This window comes from Erinaceus europaeus, chromosome 9 (genome assembly GCF_950295315.1).
Source record: "Erinaceus europaeus chromosome 9, mEriEur2.1, whole genome shotgun sequence".
Taxonomy (NCBI): domain Eukaryota; kingdom Metazoa; phylum Chordata; class Mammalia; order Eulipotyphla; family Erinaceidae; genus Erinaceus; species Erinaceus europaeus.
This window is the reverse complement of record NC_080170.1, coordinates 59,927,132-59,944,645: the sequence shown is the minus strand read 5'-3', so window position 1 is coordinate 59,944,645 and position 17,514 is coordinate 59,927,132. Positions and strand designations below refer to the sequence as shown.

The 17,514-nt window shown below is 44.2% G+C and overlaps 1 protein-coding gene across 4 annotated transcripts in view; it reads right to left on the bottom strand.

Annotated features, from left to right (window-relative positions):
- GALNT10 (polypeptide N-acetylgalactosaminyltransferase 10) overlaps positions 1–17,514 on the bottom strand; it is a 220,122-nt gene that overhangs the window by 33,556 nt on the left and 169,052 nt on the right. For all 4 annotated transcript variants that reach the window (XM_060198024.1, XM_007534373.3, XM_060198026.1 and 1 more), the window contains 3 exons: positions 11,610–11,795; positions 6,769–6,952; positions 4,919–5,036 (listed from right to left, as the gene is read on the bottom strand). In XM_060198024.1, coding sequence (XP_060054007.1) covers positions 4,919–5,036; positions 6,769–6,952; positions 11,610–11,795 — 488 coding nt within the window. The remainder of the gene's footprint in view (positions 1–4,918; positions 5,037–6,768; positions 6,953–11,609; positions 11,796–17,514) is intronic.

Here is a 17,514-nt window from a genome sequence, read left to right as displayed (position 1 = left end):
CCTCTCTATCCATCCTCTCTCCATTTCTCTCTATCCTATTGAACAGCAACAGCAATAATAGCTACAACAACAACAACAACAAAACCAAGGGCAACAAAAGGGAAAATAAATAAATATAAAAATAATTTTAAAAAACAGAGACAGAAAGATAGAAAGATACCATAGTACTGATGTTTCCTTCAGTCTGGTGAGAACTAGTCTTGAACCTGGTTCTGCTCATGACAAAGCAAGTGCACTATCTATGTGAGCTATCTTGCCAGCCCAAGATATAGCTAAGATGTCTAGAGACAGGTTGAGAGAGTAGAAAGAGAAGGGAGGAATGGGGTGGGGAGGGAAAGGGGGGGAAAGTCATTTACCTAAAAACTTCTGACCCCTTGGAACATCTTTTCTGGGGATTTCCCATCAGGCTAGATGACCTAGTCTGGAGCTGAAGCCAGATTATTCATTTATCAGCCCTAAATGGCACGTATCAATTTATCTTAATTTCTGAAAATACATTCATGCCTTTCAGACCTTTTCTCTGCCATGAAGAAGAAAAAGGACCACAGTAGAGATTAATCAGAGAACTTGGACTGGAATTGAGTCTCTGGCATTTCAGGGAGGAGTCTTGAGATGAATGGGGGCTCCTGTGCACTCTGCTATGGGGGCAGCCACAGGGCCTGGGAGGCAAGACAGTGGCTCTTGGAGTGTCAAAGGCCCAGGAATGTGAATATTCAAAGCCAAGATGAAGAAAGCCTTCTTTCAGACCTGGGAGTTGCCTTTCCCCTTGGGAGTGAAGGACATTAAGTGTATAAATGGAAACAGGAATGGGCCCCCCCTGCCCACTCCCTAGAGGAAACTACTCATGGCTTCATTCCTAGTCCTTCGTAAATAAACTGCAGGGGAAAAAAAATGCATGCTTATTCCTTTTTCTTAAAGATTAAAAATTTTTTTATTATTTATTTTTCCCTTTTGTTGCCCTGTTGTTTTATTATTGTAGTTGTTGATGTCATCATTGGATAGGACAGAGAGAAATAGAGAGAGGAGGGGAAGACAGAGGGGGAGAGAAAGACAGACACCTGCAGACCTGCTTCACTGCCTATGAAGGGATTCCCCTGCAGGTGGGGAGCCAGGGCTCAAACCAGGATCCTTACGCTGGTCCTTGCGCTTTGTGCCAAGTGCACCTAACCCGTTGTGCTATTGCCCGACTCCCCCCTTTTTTAACATTTAAATTATTATTATTTTTTTTAATTACCAGAGCACTGCTCAGCTCTGGCGTATGGTGGTGAGGGGGATTGAACCTGTGACTTTGGAGCCTAAGGCAAGAAAATCTTTTTGCATAACCACTGTGCTATCTACCCCAGCCCATCACCTGCTTATTCTTCTGTAATTGCCTGATGAACATCATTACATGGGTCTTTGAAACACACAGTGAAATAATTTTGGGTTTGGAAATTCCTTTGTGAGTTTTTTCTCCATTTCCTATTTGAATAGAGGAAGCCTCTGAAGGGGGACTTCTGGACCAAGATCCTTGTCTGAGGACGCTAAATAGTGATATATGTACCAGGTGTTTAGCCAGCAGATACTGACAGGAAGCCTTCCATACTAGGTGATCTATCACTTCCAGATTCCTCTCCTGATGAAGGCTACATTCTGATGAAAACTGAAAATTCCATCTATGGGTACAAACTTGGTAGAAAATATCCTAAAGAAAATTTGTTTTGTTGATGGATGGAGGGTGGGTGCTATGAAAACTCCTTTGTTCCTATGAGATGCGACATTGAGATGCGACATTTGGAAAACTCGATTGTCTAGGAGAGGGCTACTAAATAAAAGATACATATGTCCATGACAGACATCACTCATCAGCTACTACTATTTCTGATTTACTCAGAACACCTATCCACACAGAGCTGGCTGGGGTTGAAGGGGTGGGGCAGGATCGATTTGCTTTTTCTGACTTATAGCAGCCAGTGGTATATAACACAATAGGCAAAATGCTGCTAATGAAAATAACCTTTTGGAGATTATTAAAAAGCAAGCCTAGGGAGTCGGGTGGTAGCACAGAGGGTTAAGTGCACGTGGTGCAAAGCGCAAGGACTGGAGTAAGGATCCCAGTTTGAGCCCCCGGCTCCCCACCTGCAGGGGAGTCGCTTCACAGGCAGTGAAGCAGGTCTCAGGTATCTATCTTTCTTTCCCCTTCTCTTTCTTCCCCTCCTCTCTCCATTTCTCTCTGTCCTATCCAACAACAACAACATCAATAACAACTACAACAATAAAACAACAAGGAAAACAAAAGGGAATAAATAAACATAAAAAAATTTTTTAAAAAAGCAAGCCTAGTCTCATTTAATCCTCTGACTTGACCGATGGGGATTAAAGTTTCAAGAAACCCACTTTATGGAGGCAGAAACCAAAACTCAGCTTTGTCATGTGTGCAACCCAGGTTTGAGCCCAGCCTCTATCACATTGAAGGAAGCTTTGGTACTGTGATCTCTTTCACTCTTTCTGTCTCTGCTTCTTTAAAGAAAAACAATTTATAGGGAGTCAAGCAGTAGCTCAGTGGGTTGAGCGCAGGTGGCGCAAAGCACAAGGACCAGCCTAAGGATCCTGGTTCGAGCCCCCGGCTCCCCATATGCAGGGCAGTTGCTTCACAAGCGGTGAAACAGGTTTGCAGTTGTCTATCTTTCTCTCCTGCCCTTTGCCCTCCCTTCCTCTCTCCATTTCTTTCTGTCCTATGGAATAAAGACAATAATAACAAACAAACATAAAACAATTTATAGGGCGCTGGGCAGTAGTGCAGTGGGTTAAGTGCACATGGTACAAAGCACACGGATGGGCATGAGGATCCCAGTTTGAACCCTCGGCTCCCCACTTGCAGGGGGGTCGCTTTACAACCAGTGAAGCAGGTCTGCAGTTGTCTTATCTTTCTCTCTCCCCTCTCTGTCTTCCCCTCCTCTCAATTTCTCTCTGTACTATCCAACAACAACAACAGCCATGACAACAATAACAATAAGCACAGCAACAAGGGCAACAAAAATGGGAAATAATGGCCTTCAGAAGCAGTGGATTCGTAGTGCAGGCACTTCTTCTTCTTCTAGCGTTTGCCAGTGCAGGCACTGAACCCCAGTGATAACCCTGGAGGCAAAAAAAAAAACTTATTTATTTACTGGATATAGACAGGGGAACTGAGATGGAAGGGGGAGACAGAGAGGAAGAGAGAAAGAGAGAAAACTGTATCACTGCTTCACCACTTGTGAAGATTCCTCCTTGTAGGTGGAGACAGGGGAATTGAATCTGGTGAATTGCTACACCTGGCCTCTGTTCTGTCTATAAAAAACAAAACAAAACAAACCAAAATAAAACATCAAGACCCCAGCCCCAGACCACATGGCACAACTGGTATCTGAGCTGTACAATCTGACTCTAGCACCCAAGTTTCAATGTCTATCACTGTGTCTGAGATAGAGAGATAGGGAGAACAGTACTGAAGTTTCCTCAACCCAAGCTGAAACGTGGATTGTGCACATGGCAAAGCAGTACACTACTCAAGTGAGCTATTTCACCAGTCCCAGCAGCCAAGGCTTAACTGCTATGTGACAGTGTCTTAGAATGCCAAGTTGAGGTCACACTCAGAGTGCCAGTATGGAGCACTCACTAGTTGTTACTGTCTCTGTGGGCTGGAATGCCACAGTCAGGGGCTCTGGGGAAGTCAGAAGTAGGCCCTGACCAACTACAGGGGGACAGGACAAACCAGCATTCCTCAGAGGCACCTGTCATCTGCTCTTCATGGGAAAGTTACACAGAATCCCACATGTAAAGGGGAATATGGGTGGTTAACTAGAAAACCCCATCTCTTTTATTAACATTGCCAGAGAGTTCTATAGTACTTGGACTGGTCTGTTAGGTCTATTCAGTGCATCACTAATCATTCCTATCAATTGTTACTTGCCCTTGCTTTTGTAGATATTATCTCATTTAATCTTCATGAGTGCTCTGCCGGGTCAGTATTATTATTTTTATTATTATTCCCTCCAGGGTTATTGCCAGGGCTCGGTGCCTACACCACAAATCCACTGCTCCTGGAGGCTATTTTCCCCCTTTTATTGCCCTTAAAAATTTTTTTTAAAATATTTATTTATTTATTTTCCCTTTTGTTGCCCTTGTTGTTTTATTGTTGTTATGGTTATTATTATTGCTGTTGGATAGTATAAAGAGAAATGGAGAGGGGAGGGAAAGACAGAGGGGGGAGAGAAAGACAGACATCTGCAGACCTGCTTCACCATTCATAAAGTGACACCCCCTTGCAGGTGGGGAGCTGGGGGCTTGAACTAGGATACCACGTGCGCTTAACCCGCTGTGCTACCACCTGGTCCCCAGTAGTATTACTTTTTCTTTTCCTTCAAGAGAGGAAAACAAGCATTGAGAGGTCATCTAATTTGCCCAAAGTCACATAGCTAATGAGGGAAGTAACTGGTATTTCAATCCAGGCTATCTGATCCTGCAAGATGAGTCCTTCAGCACTGATGCCTAGATCAAACTCTAGTAGTGACAAATACAGGAGGGATCGCTTGAGAGTGGGCAGGAATCACTAGGCCACCTTGGCATCTGAGAAGCCATTCCTCCTGGCCTATATTCTCATTTAGCCTTCTACATTTCTCTATTCCACCACCAGTGTGTTGCCATCTCAATGGGAGACACTCTATCTTTACTGGAAGTGTGACTTGTATTTCAACACTGCCATCTGAGGAAGGGACCACAAGAGGCAGAGGCCAGTAAGTTCTGGGCTAAGGTCAACATTCTGAAGAGAGTGCCACCACTCCACATATACAATGAGGGTCCTGGCCTGACTGTTTTACCTGAGGAGGGTCTTCAGATTCCAAGACAGGTGCCATCAGAGCCTGTGCCCTGGAACACAGGCTCTCCAGAGGTGGCTCACCTTGAAAGAGATCTCATATTGCTCCCCTCCCCAGATCTCCAGGCCAGGATCATATCCACCCAGCTCCCAGAACCACTTCCGATCCACAGCGAACAGTCCTCCAGCCATCACAGGAGACCTGTTGGGAAAAGGAAGGGAGTGTGAAGATGTGAACAACTGGATCATATGTCTCTCTTGTGCTAACTGCTGTGTCCTAGGGATGGTGTCCACACTGCTCTTTGTTCACAGCCACGTGCGTTACAGGGAACCCAGCAGTCTTTGGAGTCTACTTCTGCTGTACCTACAAAATATTTATTTGTGACAAGATAGGTAGACATCCAGAGCATTACTCTAGCATATGAGATGCCGGGTTCAAACCCCAGACCTCTGGATCTCTACCTATTGTGCCACCTTCTGTGCCACTAAATGCTAAATTGGAACCAAAACAGACTCTGAGTTCCTTTTCATGGACATCACCTAGGAGTACTTATGAAACAAGAACAATGAAGTCAAAGCACTTTTTTTCATCTATACAAGGAAGCATAGCTATCTTATGCCTGTCTCTAGTCCTCCTACTAGTTAAACAAATGACTCAGTTCTTCCAGGTTTATAGAGGTATACGGTGAGATGAAACATAAAGTTTGCTGGTCCCTACCCCAGACCCAAAAGACAATCTCTGGATGGTGGAGCTGAGGAACCTGTGTCTTTGGACATACTCTGATGGGTCTTAGTCAGTCCTAGGTACACATGTGTTCTGCTGGAATTTCTAGAAAGATTACAGCATCTTTCCACTCAGTTAAACTGGGGCAAGATAAACCTCACTCATCCATCCTCTCTTTGGTTGATTTGTGGAGCATCAGCTGAGAAGCAGATACTTGAGGTATACTGAGGTAGACTCAGGGGGCTTGACACTTCAGGGGGCATTAGCAATGGGGCAGCAGCCTCAGGACAGAAGATACCCAGAAGACCAGTTGGATGTGAGAATCGCAGGTCATAGAGCTCTACAGGAACATGAAGGGGGGAATGTCTCCCTGCAGGTGGGAGAAGGGGGAGAGGAGGGAAGCTGGGGCAAAGCTCAAAGGAGGAAGATACTCAGAGGGGTGTGTTGAGGGTGAGTTTGGACTATGGGAATTGGGGGATGAGAGGCACTTAGTTGTTGGATAAGCACTGCGAGAGCCAGGGAACAGAAAGGTAAGTTAAGGGTGCTGGTGGGGATAGAAATTCATCCCAAAATTGTGCTGAGCCTAAGGAGACACTGCTGACTGCCCAAGTCCAAGTGGTACCAGCTGTACTGGGGAAGGCCACTGAGGTTTGCTTTGGGACAATCTCAGAGTAGCTGTGCCCTCATTCTGTTCCACTAGAAAACACTAACCTCAAGCCACATCCCCTCAGCCTCAGGATTCATGATTACAAAAAGTGAAAGGGTGACCTTACATATTTCCCAGGGTCCTGGAGCAGATGAACCTTGATGGAACAGCAGGGGAGGTTCCCTAAAAGTGGAGCCGTCTGAATATTAAGGGGACTCAAATGTGCCAGATGCTACCCTGAACTGATCCATAAAACAGTCCTCACATGTACTCAGGTGGGCAGTTTCCACTGTTGTCATGCCTCTGATGATTAAAGAAACAGGACTGACTATAGGTGACAGGTAGAGTGGCTGGCTGGGCTGGGACAGAACAAGTAGGGGGTGAGCAGTGGTGGCCTGAGAGCTGTGCCTCTGACATGCTGGGGTGGGGACTGACTCTTACCCTTCTGCCTGAATCTGAAGGAGGTGGCAGGCTGTAGCCCATGTGCATGTACATGTATATGTTGCCAAGGGTGGGGGGAGTCACTGGGTCGACCAAGGGACCAACTGAGCAGTTCATACTTACTCAAATGGGTCACTGGGGTCGGCCTTCTGCAGCTCTGGGGGGATGGGGATCCGCTTGTAGTACATCTCCCAGTCAAAGGCACCCCGCATGGCATCCCCGGCCTGTGTCTCATACCGGAAATCATCGTGGTCAATGACGTCGATCATGGGGCACACAATGGTCTTGCGGTTCCTAGCGATTCGGTCTGATGGAGTTGAGAGATGCCCATGAGGGAGGTGGGATAGGAGTATCTAAGTGTATGACCTGCTCTGAGACTTATTTTGGAGTTCCTGAATCTGGGGAAGAGGGGAGTGCAGCACAAGCATGGCCTATCAGCACCACAGCTCTGGACTGGCTTGAGGAACCACTGTCCCCAAGCCCAGCATCCCCCTCTGTGCAACAGCGAGATGAGGAGACTATGCCTTGTGAGTTTTAGAGGACTGGGTGCAACAGTGTTTGAAGAGTCTGGTCATGGGGCCTGCTGGTAAGAACCTTCATATATTCCTGGAAAGCCTGTTCCAGGTCTCTCCCCTGCAGAAATACTATAGGCTGGACCATTAAGATGGCAAGTTGAGGCTTTGACTAGCATGGCTTATCGTCCCTTCCTGAATAGGGCAGGGGTGGGGGAGCCTGTTCTAGACAGTTTCTTTTCTGTTCAACCTAGGGACTGGACTCTTGAGCTCTGATTGGCTCTGCCTGTTAGTGTTCCTTGTGCCAAGAAGTCCTGTCTGCAGTAGGGATGCTGTGAGCTATGGGGGCACTGAGTGGCCAAATGGGGCTCTGGGTCATCAGTCAAGTTCAAGATGTGGAAAGGGGAGCCTGGGAGGGCAGAGCAGGCTGGCAGCTTCACTAAGCCAAGCTATAACTAATTTTCCTTCCAGGAAAGAAAGCCAAGTTGTTATGTTTTTCTAAGCTGAAAAGGTGGGTCATAGAACTGATGTGTATGCATGTGACTGAGGAACCAAAAAACAGTACCAAAATTCTGAGTACCAGGGTACAATTAAGATGATGAGGGGGAAGCACTGTTTCAGGAACCATGTTTCGGTCACCCTGCATGAGTGTGAGCATGAATGCTGGATTCAATGGCTTGTGTCTTTCCAATTATGGCATGTGGTCAGAAAGTTTGAGAAATGCTGCTTCTGGTAGTGTGTAACCCAGCACAAATGTGGGACTACCATTCCTAGATACATCAACAGCATGTTTAAACCTACAGCTCCCTTTGCCCCCCTCACTGATAATCTCTAGGGGGTAGAACAGAGCTTGTGTCTGCCTTGTGAATAAGCTCCAGGGCTTATTATTATATTATATTATATTATATTATATTATATTATATTATATTATATTATATTATATTATATTATATTATTCTATTTAACCAGAGCACTGCTCAGCTCTGGCTTATGGTGGTGCTAGGGATGGGACCTGGACTTTGGTGTGTTAGACATGAAAGTCTTTTTTGCATAACCATTATGCTATCTCCCTCAAGGAGGGCTCTTTTCAGAAAATTATAATTTATTTATTTATTTATTTACTGGATAGGGACAGAGAGGAATTGAGAGGGAATGGGGAGACAGAGAGACACTCACAGGACTGCTTCACCACTGGAGAAGTTCTTCCTTCAGAGGAGTTCTTAAGGAAGCCTCTATGGGGTTGGGTGGTGGTGCACCCTGTTAGGTGCACATGTCATTGTTGGTACTATTATTGTTGTTACTGCTGTTGTTGTTGGATAGGACAGAGAGAAATAGAGAGAGGAGGGGAAGACAGAGAGGGGGAGAGAAAGACACTTGCAGACCTGCATCACTGCTTGTGAAGCAACCCCCCTGCAGGTGGTTGCAAACTGGGATCCTTCTGCCAGTCCTTGTGCTTCACTCCATGTGTACTTAACCCATTGTGCTACTGCCCCACCCCCTGAAAAATTTTATTTTTATATGAAGTTAATAATCAAATACATGATCTAGCTGACCAGTGCAAGTGTTGGTAGCCTTGTGTAAATGCTATCTCTAGGTCCTGCATTTCACAAACACTATTATTTATTTACTCTTATTCATGGGATAAAAATATCCAGCACATTTTATCATTTTGTTAAGTGTTGTTAAAAATGCCCTCCCTAGTTTTCCTTCATAGTAAGCGTACTTAAGGAGTTGCTATCAAAATGTCTACTAAGAGAACCTGAACTGGAGTTGGTGTATTGCACCAAAGTAAAAGACTATGGGGTGGGTGGATGGGGGGTAGAGTACAGGTCCAAAAAAGATGAGAGAGGACCCAGTGGGGGTTGTATTGTTATGTGGAAAACTGAGAAATGTTATGCATGTACAAACTATTGTATTTCCTGTCGAATATAAAACATAAATCCCCCAATAAAGAAATTAAAAAAAAAGTCTACTAAGGGTAGGGCTGGAAGACAGCTTAGTCAGTGTGGTACTTGTCTTATGATGCATGAAATCCTGATTAGAACCAGGCACCACATGAAAGCACCAAGCAACTCAGGAGAAGCTTCACAGATGGTGAAGCAGTGCTGTGGTGTTTCTCACTCTCTCCCTCAAGAGCAAGCTTTTAAAAAATATTTTTATTTATTTATTATTGGATAGAGGGGGTGGGGAGAGAGAAAGAGGGAGACAGAGAGACACCTGCAGTATTACATCACTACTCGTGAAGCTTCCCCTCTGCAGGTGGGGACAAGGGGCTTGAACCCTGGTCCTTGTGCATTGTAATGTGTGCACAGGCCACCACCTGGCCCCACCAAAAGAAAGCTTTTATAGAGCAAAAGACATAGCAAGATAAATAAAACAACAAAAAAGAAGCCTCTGAACCTCTTCAGGGGAAAGATCCACAGAAGAGCCCCTCACCCCCTTCCTAAGTACACAAGGTATACTGGGCTGGGGGGGTAGAGGGACTGGGGGTTTGCATTACCAGGCAGGGTTTGGGCTGAGGTCAGTGCTCTCCAGCCATGGAGCAGCTGCAGAATGGCAGTGTCCTCAGATGGAACGCGCTTGGGGGCAGAATCCCAGATGGGAATTCTGTCACCTACTAGCAGCAGAAGCTTGCAAAGGGTCATCAGATGTCCCTAAGTCATGGCTTCTCTGCTAATAAGACAGATAAAGGCCACTGATCCATCTCAAGGGGTCTCTGGGAAGATCATGTGATAGTGGCACCATGCACTAAGTAGTCAGTGTTCTCTGTGAATAGGACTGTTTAGGGCTCAGACCTTCCTTCATTCTCTCTGACCCCTCCCTTTGCTCATCTGCAAATGGGGATAATGCTGTCAAACACAAGTGTGTATGTAGCCCCAACAACAAAGGTGGCAGCAGTGGTGGCAACAGAAGTGTGATCAGCACAGGCTTCTCCTTGGGCTCAGGAATGCCTGCTCCCTCAGAAGGCAATGAGCTGTGCCTGGAGGGCTAATGGCTTCAGAGACAAAAGCTCTGATGTGCCAATAGCTGTGCACATTAGCAGTGACACACTTTGAAATCTGCACCACTGCTTCATTTACATTGGAAAAAGATGGGAAGGGGGATGCTTTCTCGTATGTGTGTGTGTGTTACAGACTGAGACAACTGCCCTCATCTATTTGAAACTAGAAACTCACCTAGAAACTGAGTGAAGTGGTATTGTGACCACATGGCACAGTGTGTGCCCCCCACTTGGTCTTCCTTATGAGTCCCCCCTGATGATCCCACTCAGGGCTCTAAATTAGGCAATTTATTGTGAGATGTTTTTCTCTTCCTCTTTCAGCAGTGAGAGGAAGATACAGCAGACCTCTTGGTTTAATTAAATAAACAGTTTCCCAGTAAGTCTGGGTTATATCCTGTTCCTAACCCTGGGGAATCCTGGATGCTGGCGTGGGGTGGGGGGAGGGGATAAGAAACATACTCTTAGGCTCCATGTTGATTCTGTTAGCAGTGCCACTGGGATGCTGGCTAGGAATGCAGATTCCCAGGCTCTGCCCTGGGCCTCCTAACTCAGACACTCTGGGGACCCAGCACTCAGTGATTTAACAAGTCGTCTAGATGATTCTGACTGCTCATTGTTCCTAAATATTAGAACATTTGCTTCCTGAGCTTTTTGATATGAAGAAGGTCCCAGATGGAGAATGCCTCCCTGGTCTGCCTGCCTTTCTGTCCTGCACATGACTCCCCATCTCAGTAGGACATTTCCTCTCATGTCCACTCTCTTCACCCCTGGGCCAAGGTTTCTGGACATTCAGGCCCAGTTCTCACACTATCTGTGAGGCCCAGGCTGCCCAGCATTCAGGTCTGTGCCCCATCTAAGGTTTCAAGGCTATAACAAGGACTCCTGTATCCTGCTGCTCCAGTTCACAGCCCTTTTCTGAGAGCTTCCAGAAATTCTCTCTTGGGAAAGGGGGGAGGTAAAGTTTAGTGGGGTGGCGTGTAGGGGGTGCACACAGGAGCCAATCAGGTGGTGATTTTGATGCTCTTGGGCCAAGAGAACAAGTTACTCTCCCAGGATCCCTGAGTCTTTACATCTTCTGCTCAGACACTTTTGACTGGGCTTGGTTTCATGAGGATAAGAGAGTGCTCTCAAGTTTCCTGGCTCAATGCAGGAACTGTGAACAGTGATCTCCCCTGCATTCTGCTATGCTTTCAAGTCAGACTCAGAGGAAACAGGGAGAACGGTCAGGTCACTGCATGCAAAGTTGTGTGTGATATTGGGTGAGTCGCATCCCCTGACTGGGCCTCAGCTTCCTTCTCTACAATGGAGGAACAGAATTGAAAGGATGGCAAAGATCTTTCTGGGCACCCTAGACTTCCCCTTCCTTGGAGTATTTTTCCCTGTGATGAGATAGCTTGGCACATCAGAGAGCTCACTTCAGGCTGCCCTTTCCCCCAGGCGCATGTCCTCACCAAGCAAGGGAGGCAACCAGTTGACATTGGCTTCACAGTGTGAGTCCAAGAATGTGATGACATCCCCAGTGGCTGCAGAGGCCCCCAGCATCCGTGTGCGTATCAGTCCCTCCCGTTTCTTGGTCCGGAGAATCCTCACACTGGGAAAGAGGGCCATGTAGTCTTCCAGTGGCTTCTTAAGGTGCTCTGCAGGAGAGAGAAGACAGGTTTATAGCTCATTTGGCTCACCCTGCTTTACATGTGCACAGTACTTAACAGTTCGGACACAGCTTTCTGATACACTGCCTCATAGGATCTTTCAGATACGGTTGAGAGAGGTAAGGTGTGTCAGAACCTGCGTGGTCCAAGCGGGGAAACTGAGGCTCAAAGAGGCCCAGTGATAGGGCAATACCGGAACACAGACATCTTCCACAGGTGGCACTGTTCATGCCTGACTAGAGCCCACACCCTCACTTTTTGGGCAATAATATTTTTTCTTTCTTTGGCAACCCTCCCTCCAATCTCATTCCAAGGGAGGGGGCACATGGCTAGGCATTCTATTCTTCTGGACATAGTGACTGGTTCAGGGATGGCCATATGGTATTCATTCAAATAATAAACTGTGAGAATTTCAGAACTACTGAAAAAAAAAGGCATTTCTTTGCTGAAGTTGCTTAGCTGGTTGGCCATAAGTCTGGAGCTGCTATGACATCTTTGTCAAAATAAGGAAATAATGAGAGGTAGAGGTGGTAGGGTTGGGGTCAGAGAATGAAGATAGAAAGAGATAATATTATTTTTTAAATCATATTTTTCTTTTCTGTTTCTTTCTTTCTTTTTAGAATTTTTAAATTATTATCTTTATTTATTGGATAGAGCCAGAAATCAAGAGGGAAGGGGATGATAGGGAAAGAGATAGATACCTGCAACACAGTTTCACCACTTGTGGAATGGGGGGTTTGCACTTGGGTCCTTGCACACTGTAATAACATGTACATTCAACTAGGTGTGCCATCACCCAGCTCCAGAGGCATCATTCTATGATTCCACAGATCTCCCTGTGCTTGGAGCAGAAGAACTCTTAAATATTCAGATCATAGTGACAACAATTTCTCATCTTGCTTATTCTTACATGGCTGACTTTCTGCCCCATGCTTGGAAAAGTTGCTGTAAATAAACCTCAAAAGAATCTCTTCTAACATTTCCTGACTTAATGTCATGTTTCATGATTTTATGCAGGGTTAGAGTCCTTTATATAAAAAGGCTTACATCATACTTAATGATGAAATATTGAATGCCTTTCTGTACAAGAATTCTATTTGGACTTCAGAGCAATTGCAATGGGTAAGAAAAAGAAAATCATAAATATTGTAAGAAAAAGATAACAAGGTCTTTAATTATATCTGACATGTTTCTTTACATAAAATCCTATGAAGTCACAGTGGTTGCCAATGGCTGGGGCAGGAGGAATAGGGAGACTACTTGATAGGTATGGAATTTCCTATTAGAGTGATAAGAATAGTTTGGGTTTAGAAGTGATAATTGCACAACACCAGGTATAACTGAATGTCAGTGAATCATAAAATTTAACATAGTCAGCTTGATGATATGTGACTTTTACTTCAATTAAAAAAATGGGCAAAGGATATAAATAGACATTTCTTCAAAGAAGAGATACAAATGGCCAGTAAATCTTTGAAAAACTGCCTAATACACAAGACATCAAGGAGAATCAAATCAGTACTATTGTGAGGTATTATTTCACATCCACTGAGATGCCTATAATCAAAGTTAGATACTAAGAATTGTTGGCAGCTGGGGAAATAGCTCAACTGACAGAGCATGGGTCTTGCATGCCTGATGCTCCTGTTTCAATTCCTGATACCACATGTACAAGAGTAATGCTCTCTGACTTCTCTGCCTCATGTGAAATAAATAAAAGTTCATTTATTTATTTTTAAAGAACTGCTGACAAAGATATGGAGAAATAAGAAACATCATGCCCTATTGGTGGAATGTAAAAATGGTGTGGTATGGAAGGATGACAGAGGACCTAGTGGGGTTTGTATTGTTAGATGGAAAACTGAGAAATGTTATGCATGTACAAACTATTGTATTGACTGTCAAATGTAAAACATTAATTCCCCAGTAAAGAACAAAAAAAAAAGGTGTGGTGTGGTGTGGTCCGGGAGGTGGCACAGTGGATAAAGCATTAGACTCTCAAGCATGAGGTCCTGAGTTCAATCCTTGGCAGCACATGTACCAGAGTGATGTCTGGTTCTTTCTCTCCTTCTATCTTTCTAATAAATAAAATCTAAAGATACATAAAAGTAAAAATAAATAAAATAAAAATGGTGTGGCCACTTTGGCAAATAGCCTGGTGGTTCCTCAAAAATTAAAGTTACCGGGTGGAGGGTAGATAGCATAATGGTTATGCAAAGAGACTCTCATGCCTGAGGCTCCAAAGTCCCAGGTTCAATCCCCTGCACCATCATAAGCTAGAGCTGAGCAGTGCTCTGGTTAAAAAAAAAAATTAAAGTTACCCTATGGCTCAGCAATTCCTCTGCTAGGTACAGCACATACTATAGTATTAGGCATCATACAGTGGGTATAATACTTAAAGCTTTGCAAGAGAAATGAAAACATATATAAACACAAAAACTTGTGAGTATTCACAGCAGCAATCTTTGTAATAGCCCCATGTTAAAAACATCCAAATGACTACTAAATGGTGGATACAGATGATGTAGTATTTATACATAGCGGAATACAATTCAGTAATAAGAAGGAAATATCTAGTGCAGACAGAATGATAAACTAAAAAACATTAGGTTGATACTGTATCAAAGAAGTCAGACATGTAAGAATAAATTCTGTTTATATGGATATCTGGAAAGACAAAAACTATAGAGACAAGCCATTGCTGGGAGATGGGGTAGGTGAGGGAATTGGTGGCAAACAACATGAGAATTTTTTTTTGAAGTGATGGAAATATTCTAAAACTGCATTATGGTGATAGTTTCTTTAAACTTAAATTTTTTTATATTATATATATATATATATATATATATATATATATATATATATTTTTTTTTTTGCCACTAGGGTTATCTCTAGGACTCAGAGTACCTACATGAAAAATCCACTATTCCTGGTAGCCACTCCCCTCCCCCTCCCCACTCCCACCCCTTTTTTTCTTTTATTTGATAGGATGGTGAAAAATTGAGAGGGGGAGGTGAGATAGAGAGGGAAAGAGAAAGAGAGACAGCTGTAGCCCTGCTTTACTGTTCCTTAAGCTTTCCCCTGCAGGTAGGGACTAGGGTTTTAAACCGGAGTCCTTGCACATGGTGATATGTGTGCTCAGTTGGGTGCACCACCGTCTGGCCCTTATGGCAATAGTTTAAAACTCTATATACTTAAAAACACATTGAATTGCTGATTTAAATGGGTGATTTTTATAGTATGCAAATTATAGCTCAGTGTGACTGTTAAACTATAAAAGAAATCAATCATATTACTATATACTAGCAAAGAAAAACAATTGAAAAGCATAATAAAGTAGCACTTGTAATAGCCTCACATATGCAAAGGCCCAAAGAAATGAAGAGATAAATCATATTTATAAATTGAAAGACTCCCTGCTATTAGGAATAATTTCTTCTCAAACTGATCTATAGATTCACTGTTCCAATAAAATCACAACTTTTTTTTTTGACTTGACAACTTGACTCTAAGATTTCTATGGAAATACAAAACAACATAACAAAAAACCCAGGCCGGGGAGTTGGCGGTAGCGCAGTGGGTTAAGCGCAGGTGGCACACAGCGCAAGGACCAACATAAGGATCCTGGTTCGAGTCCCAGGCTCCCCACCTGCAGGGGAGTCGCTTCACAAGCAGTGAAGCAGGTATGCAGGTGTCTGTCTTTCTCTCCCCACCTCTGTCTTCCCTTCCTCTCTCCATTTCTCTCTGTCCTATCCAACAATGACGACATCAAGAACAACAAAAACTACAACAATAAAACAACAAGGGCAACAAAAGGGAATAAATAAATAAATCTGAAAAAAAAACCTCAGGCTGGTCTAAATGATTAAAAAAAAGTTGGAGCACTCTTACTTATTTCAAAACTTAGAAGTTAAAATGATCAGAACAGTGCAGGATTAGCAAAGAATAAAGGGAAGGCTCAACAGAAGAGAAGTCAGATATATATTACCAGAGAACTGCTAAACTCTGGCTCCTGGTGTTGCTACAGATCTAATCACACATATACACTGTTGACTGATCTTTGACAAAAACACTGAGGTAATCCAATGAGGAAATAAAAACTTTTTTTTTTTTGTAACACCAGAATTTTATTTTTTAAAATACAGTTTAAAAACATCAGGATAAACATCATAAATGTCTTTAGAGTCATTCAGCTAAAATTATTTCTTAAACATTCAATATGTAAACAAAGAAACAAGCATTAATTAATTGTGGAGCTGGGGTCTTAGGCAATGTGATTTTATTGCTTTCAGGCTGACTTTTTTGTTCAAAGAGCGACAGACAGAGACAGACACACAGAGAGGTACAACAGCACTGGAGCACCCCCCCCCCCCCGTGCCATGACACCCTCTTAGGGTACTGCTAGAATCTGGGCAGTGCACATGACTAAGCATGTGTCTTACCTGGTGAGCTCTTTCTCTCTCTGAACCTTAAAAGAAACACTTTAAGCTATCTTACAAGTGAAGGCAAGTGTATACTGCAAACACTCATCTATTTTTCACAGAATGAAAAATGAAACTTTTAACTGAAAACTAATGGTCACACATTCACAGATGGAAAGGAGCTGGGAACCAGGAGTGTTTGTTGTGCTCTGTCTCACTATGGGCCTATCCTCTGGGCTCAGTGCTGTCTCTGAATCAGTGTTTGATCCAGGAGATCCTCAAGGGCCCAGGTCTCACAGAAGACCAGGTGGCAAATGACAGCGACCAGCCCCTGGGATGAGCAACTTTCCTAACTCAGGCTTCAAACTGTGTGAATCCACTCTAATGGGCACAAGAGTGGCAGGTGTCACCTGAGGGCTGCTTGGAAATTCTGTGGCCTGGACACCATCCCAGGCAATGTGATGTGGCAGTGTGACATGGCAGTGTGACTTGGTGCCTACTGTGGTAGCACACAGGACTCACAGTTCCTGGATGGGCTGGCCCATGACCCCCTGAGCCTTGATTTTTCTTGAGAGAGAGAGAGACAGAGACAGAGACAGACTGAGGCTACAGTACTGAAGCTTCCTTCAATGTGGCGGGGGCCAGGCTCGAACCTGGGTCACACACATGACAAAGCAGCACACTGTCCAAGTAAGTTATTTTGCTGGTCCAAGTCTTTGGATTTTTTTCTCACCCTGTACAGAGATGAAGCACTCTCACTGGGAAGGCAAATTATGGTCAGCAAATAAGCTCTGAGATTTTCTCTCGCTGGGTTCCTAAAATCCGTACTCCGCACTGTTTGTTCCCTGTTACTAGATGAGAAGACAGATGCTCAGAGTTGCTCAGGCCACACAATTCTGTGGAAACGTGGCTTTCCTATATGACAACCACAACCCACGAGCACCATTTCTGCCACTTCCACCTATCCCACTACAACTTACTGTTTTTTTTTCCTTAATAAACTCACTTTCTAAAACTTTTTTTTTTGTTGTCCTTGTTTAATCATTGTTGTGGTTATTATTATTATTGCTATTGATGTCACTGTTGTTGGATAGGACAGAGAGAAATGGAGAGAGGAGGGGAAGATAGAGAGAGGGAGAGAAAGATAGACACCTGCAGACCTGCTTCACCACTCGTGAAGCTACCTCTCTGCAGGTGGGGAGTCAGGGGCTCCAACTGGGATCCCTACGCTGGTCCCTGCACTTCGTGCCATGTGCGCTTAACCCACCACTGTGCTACCACCCAAC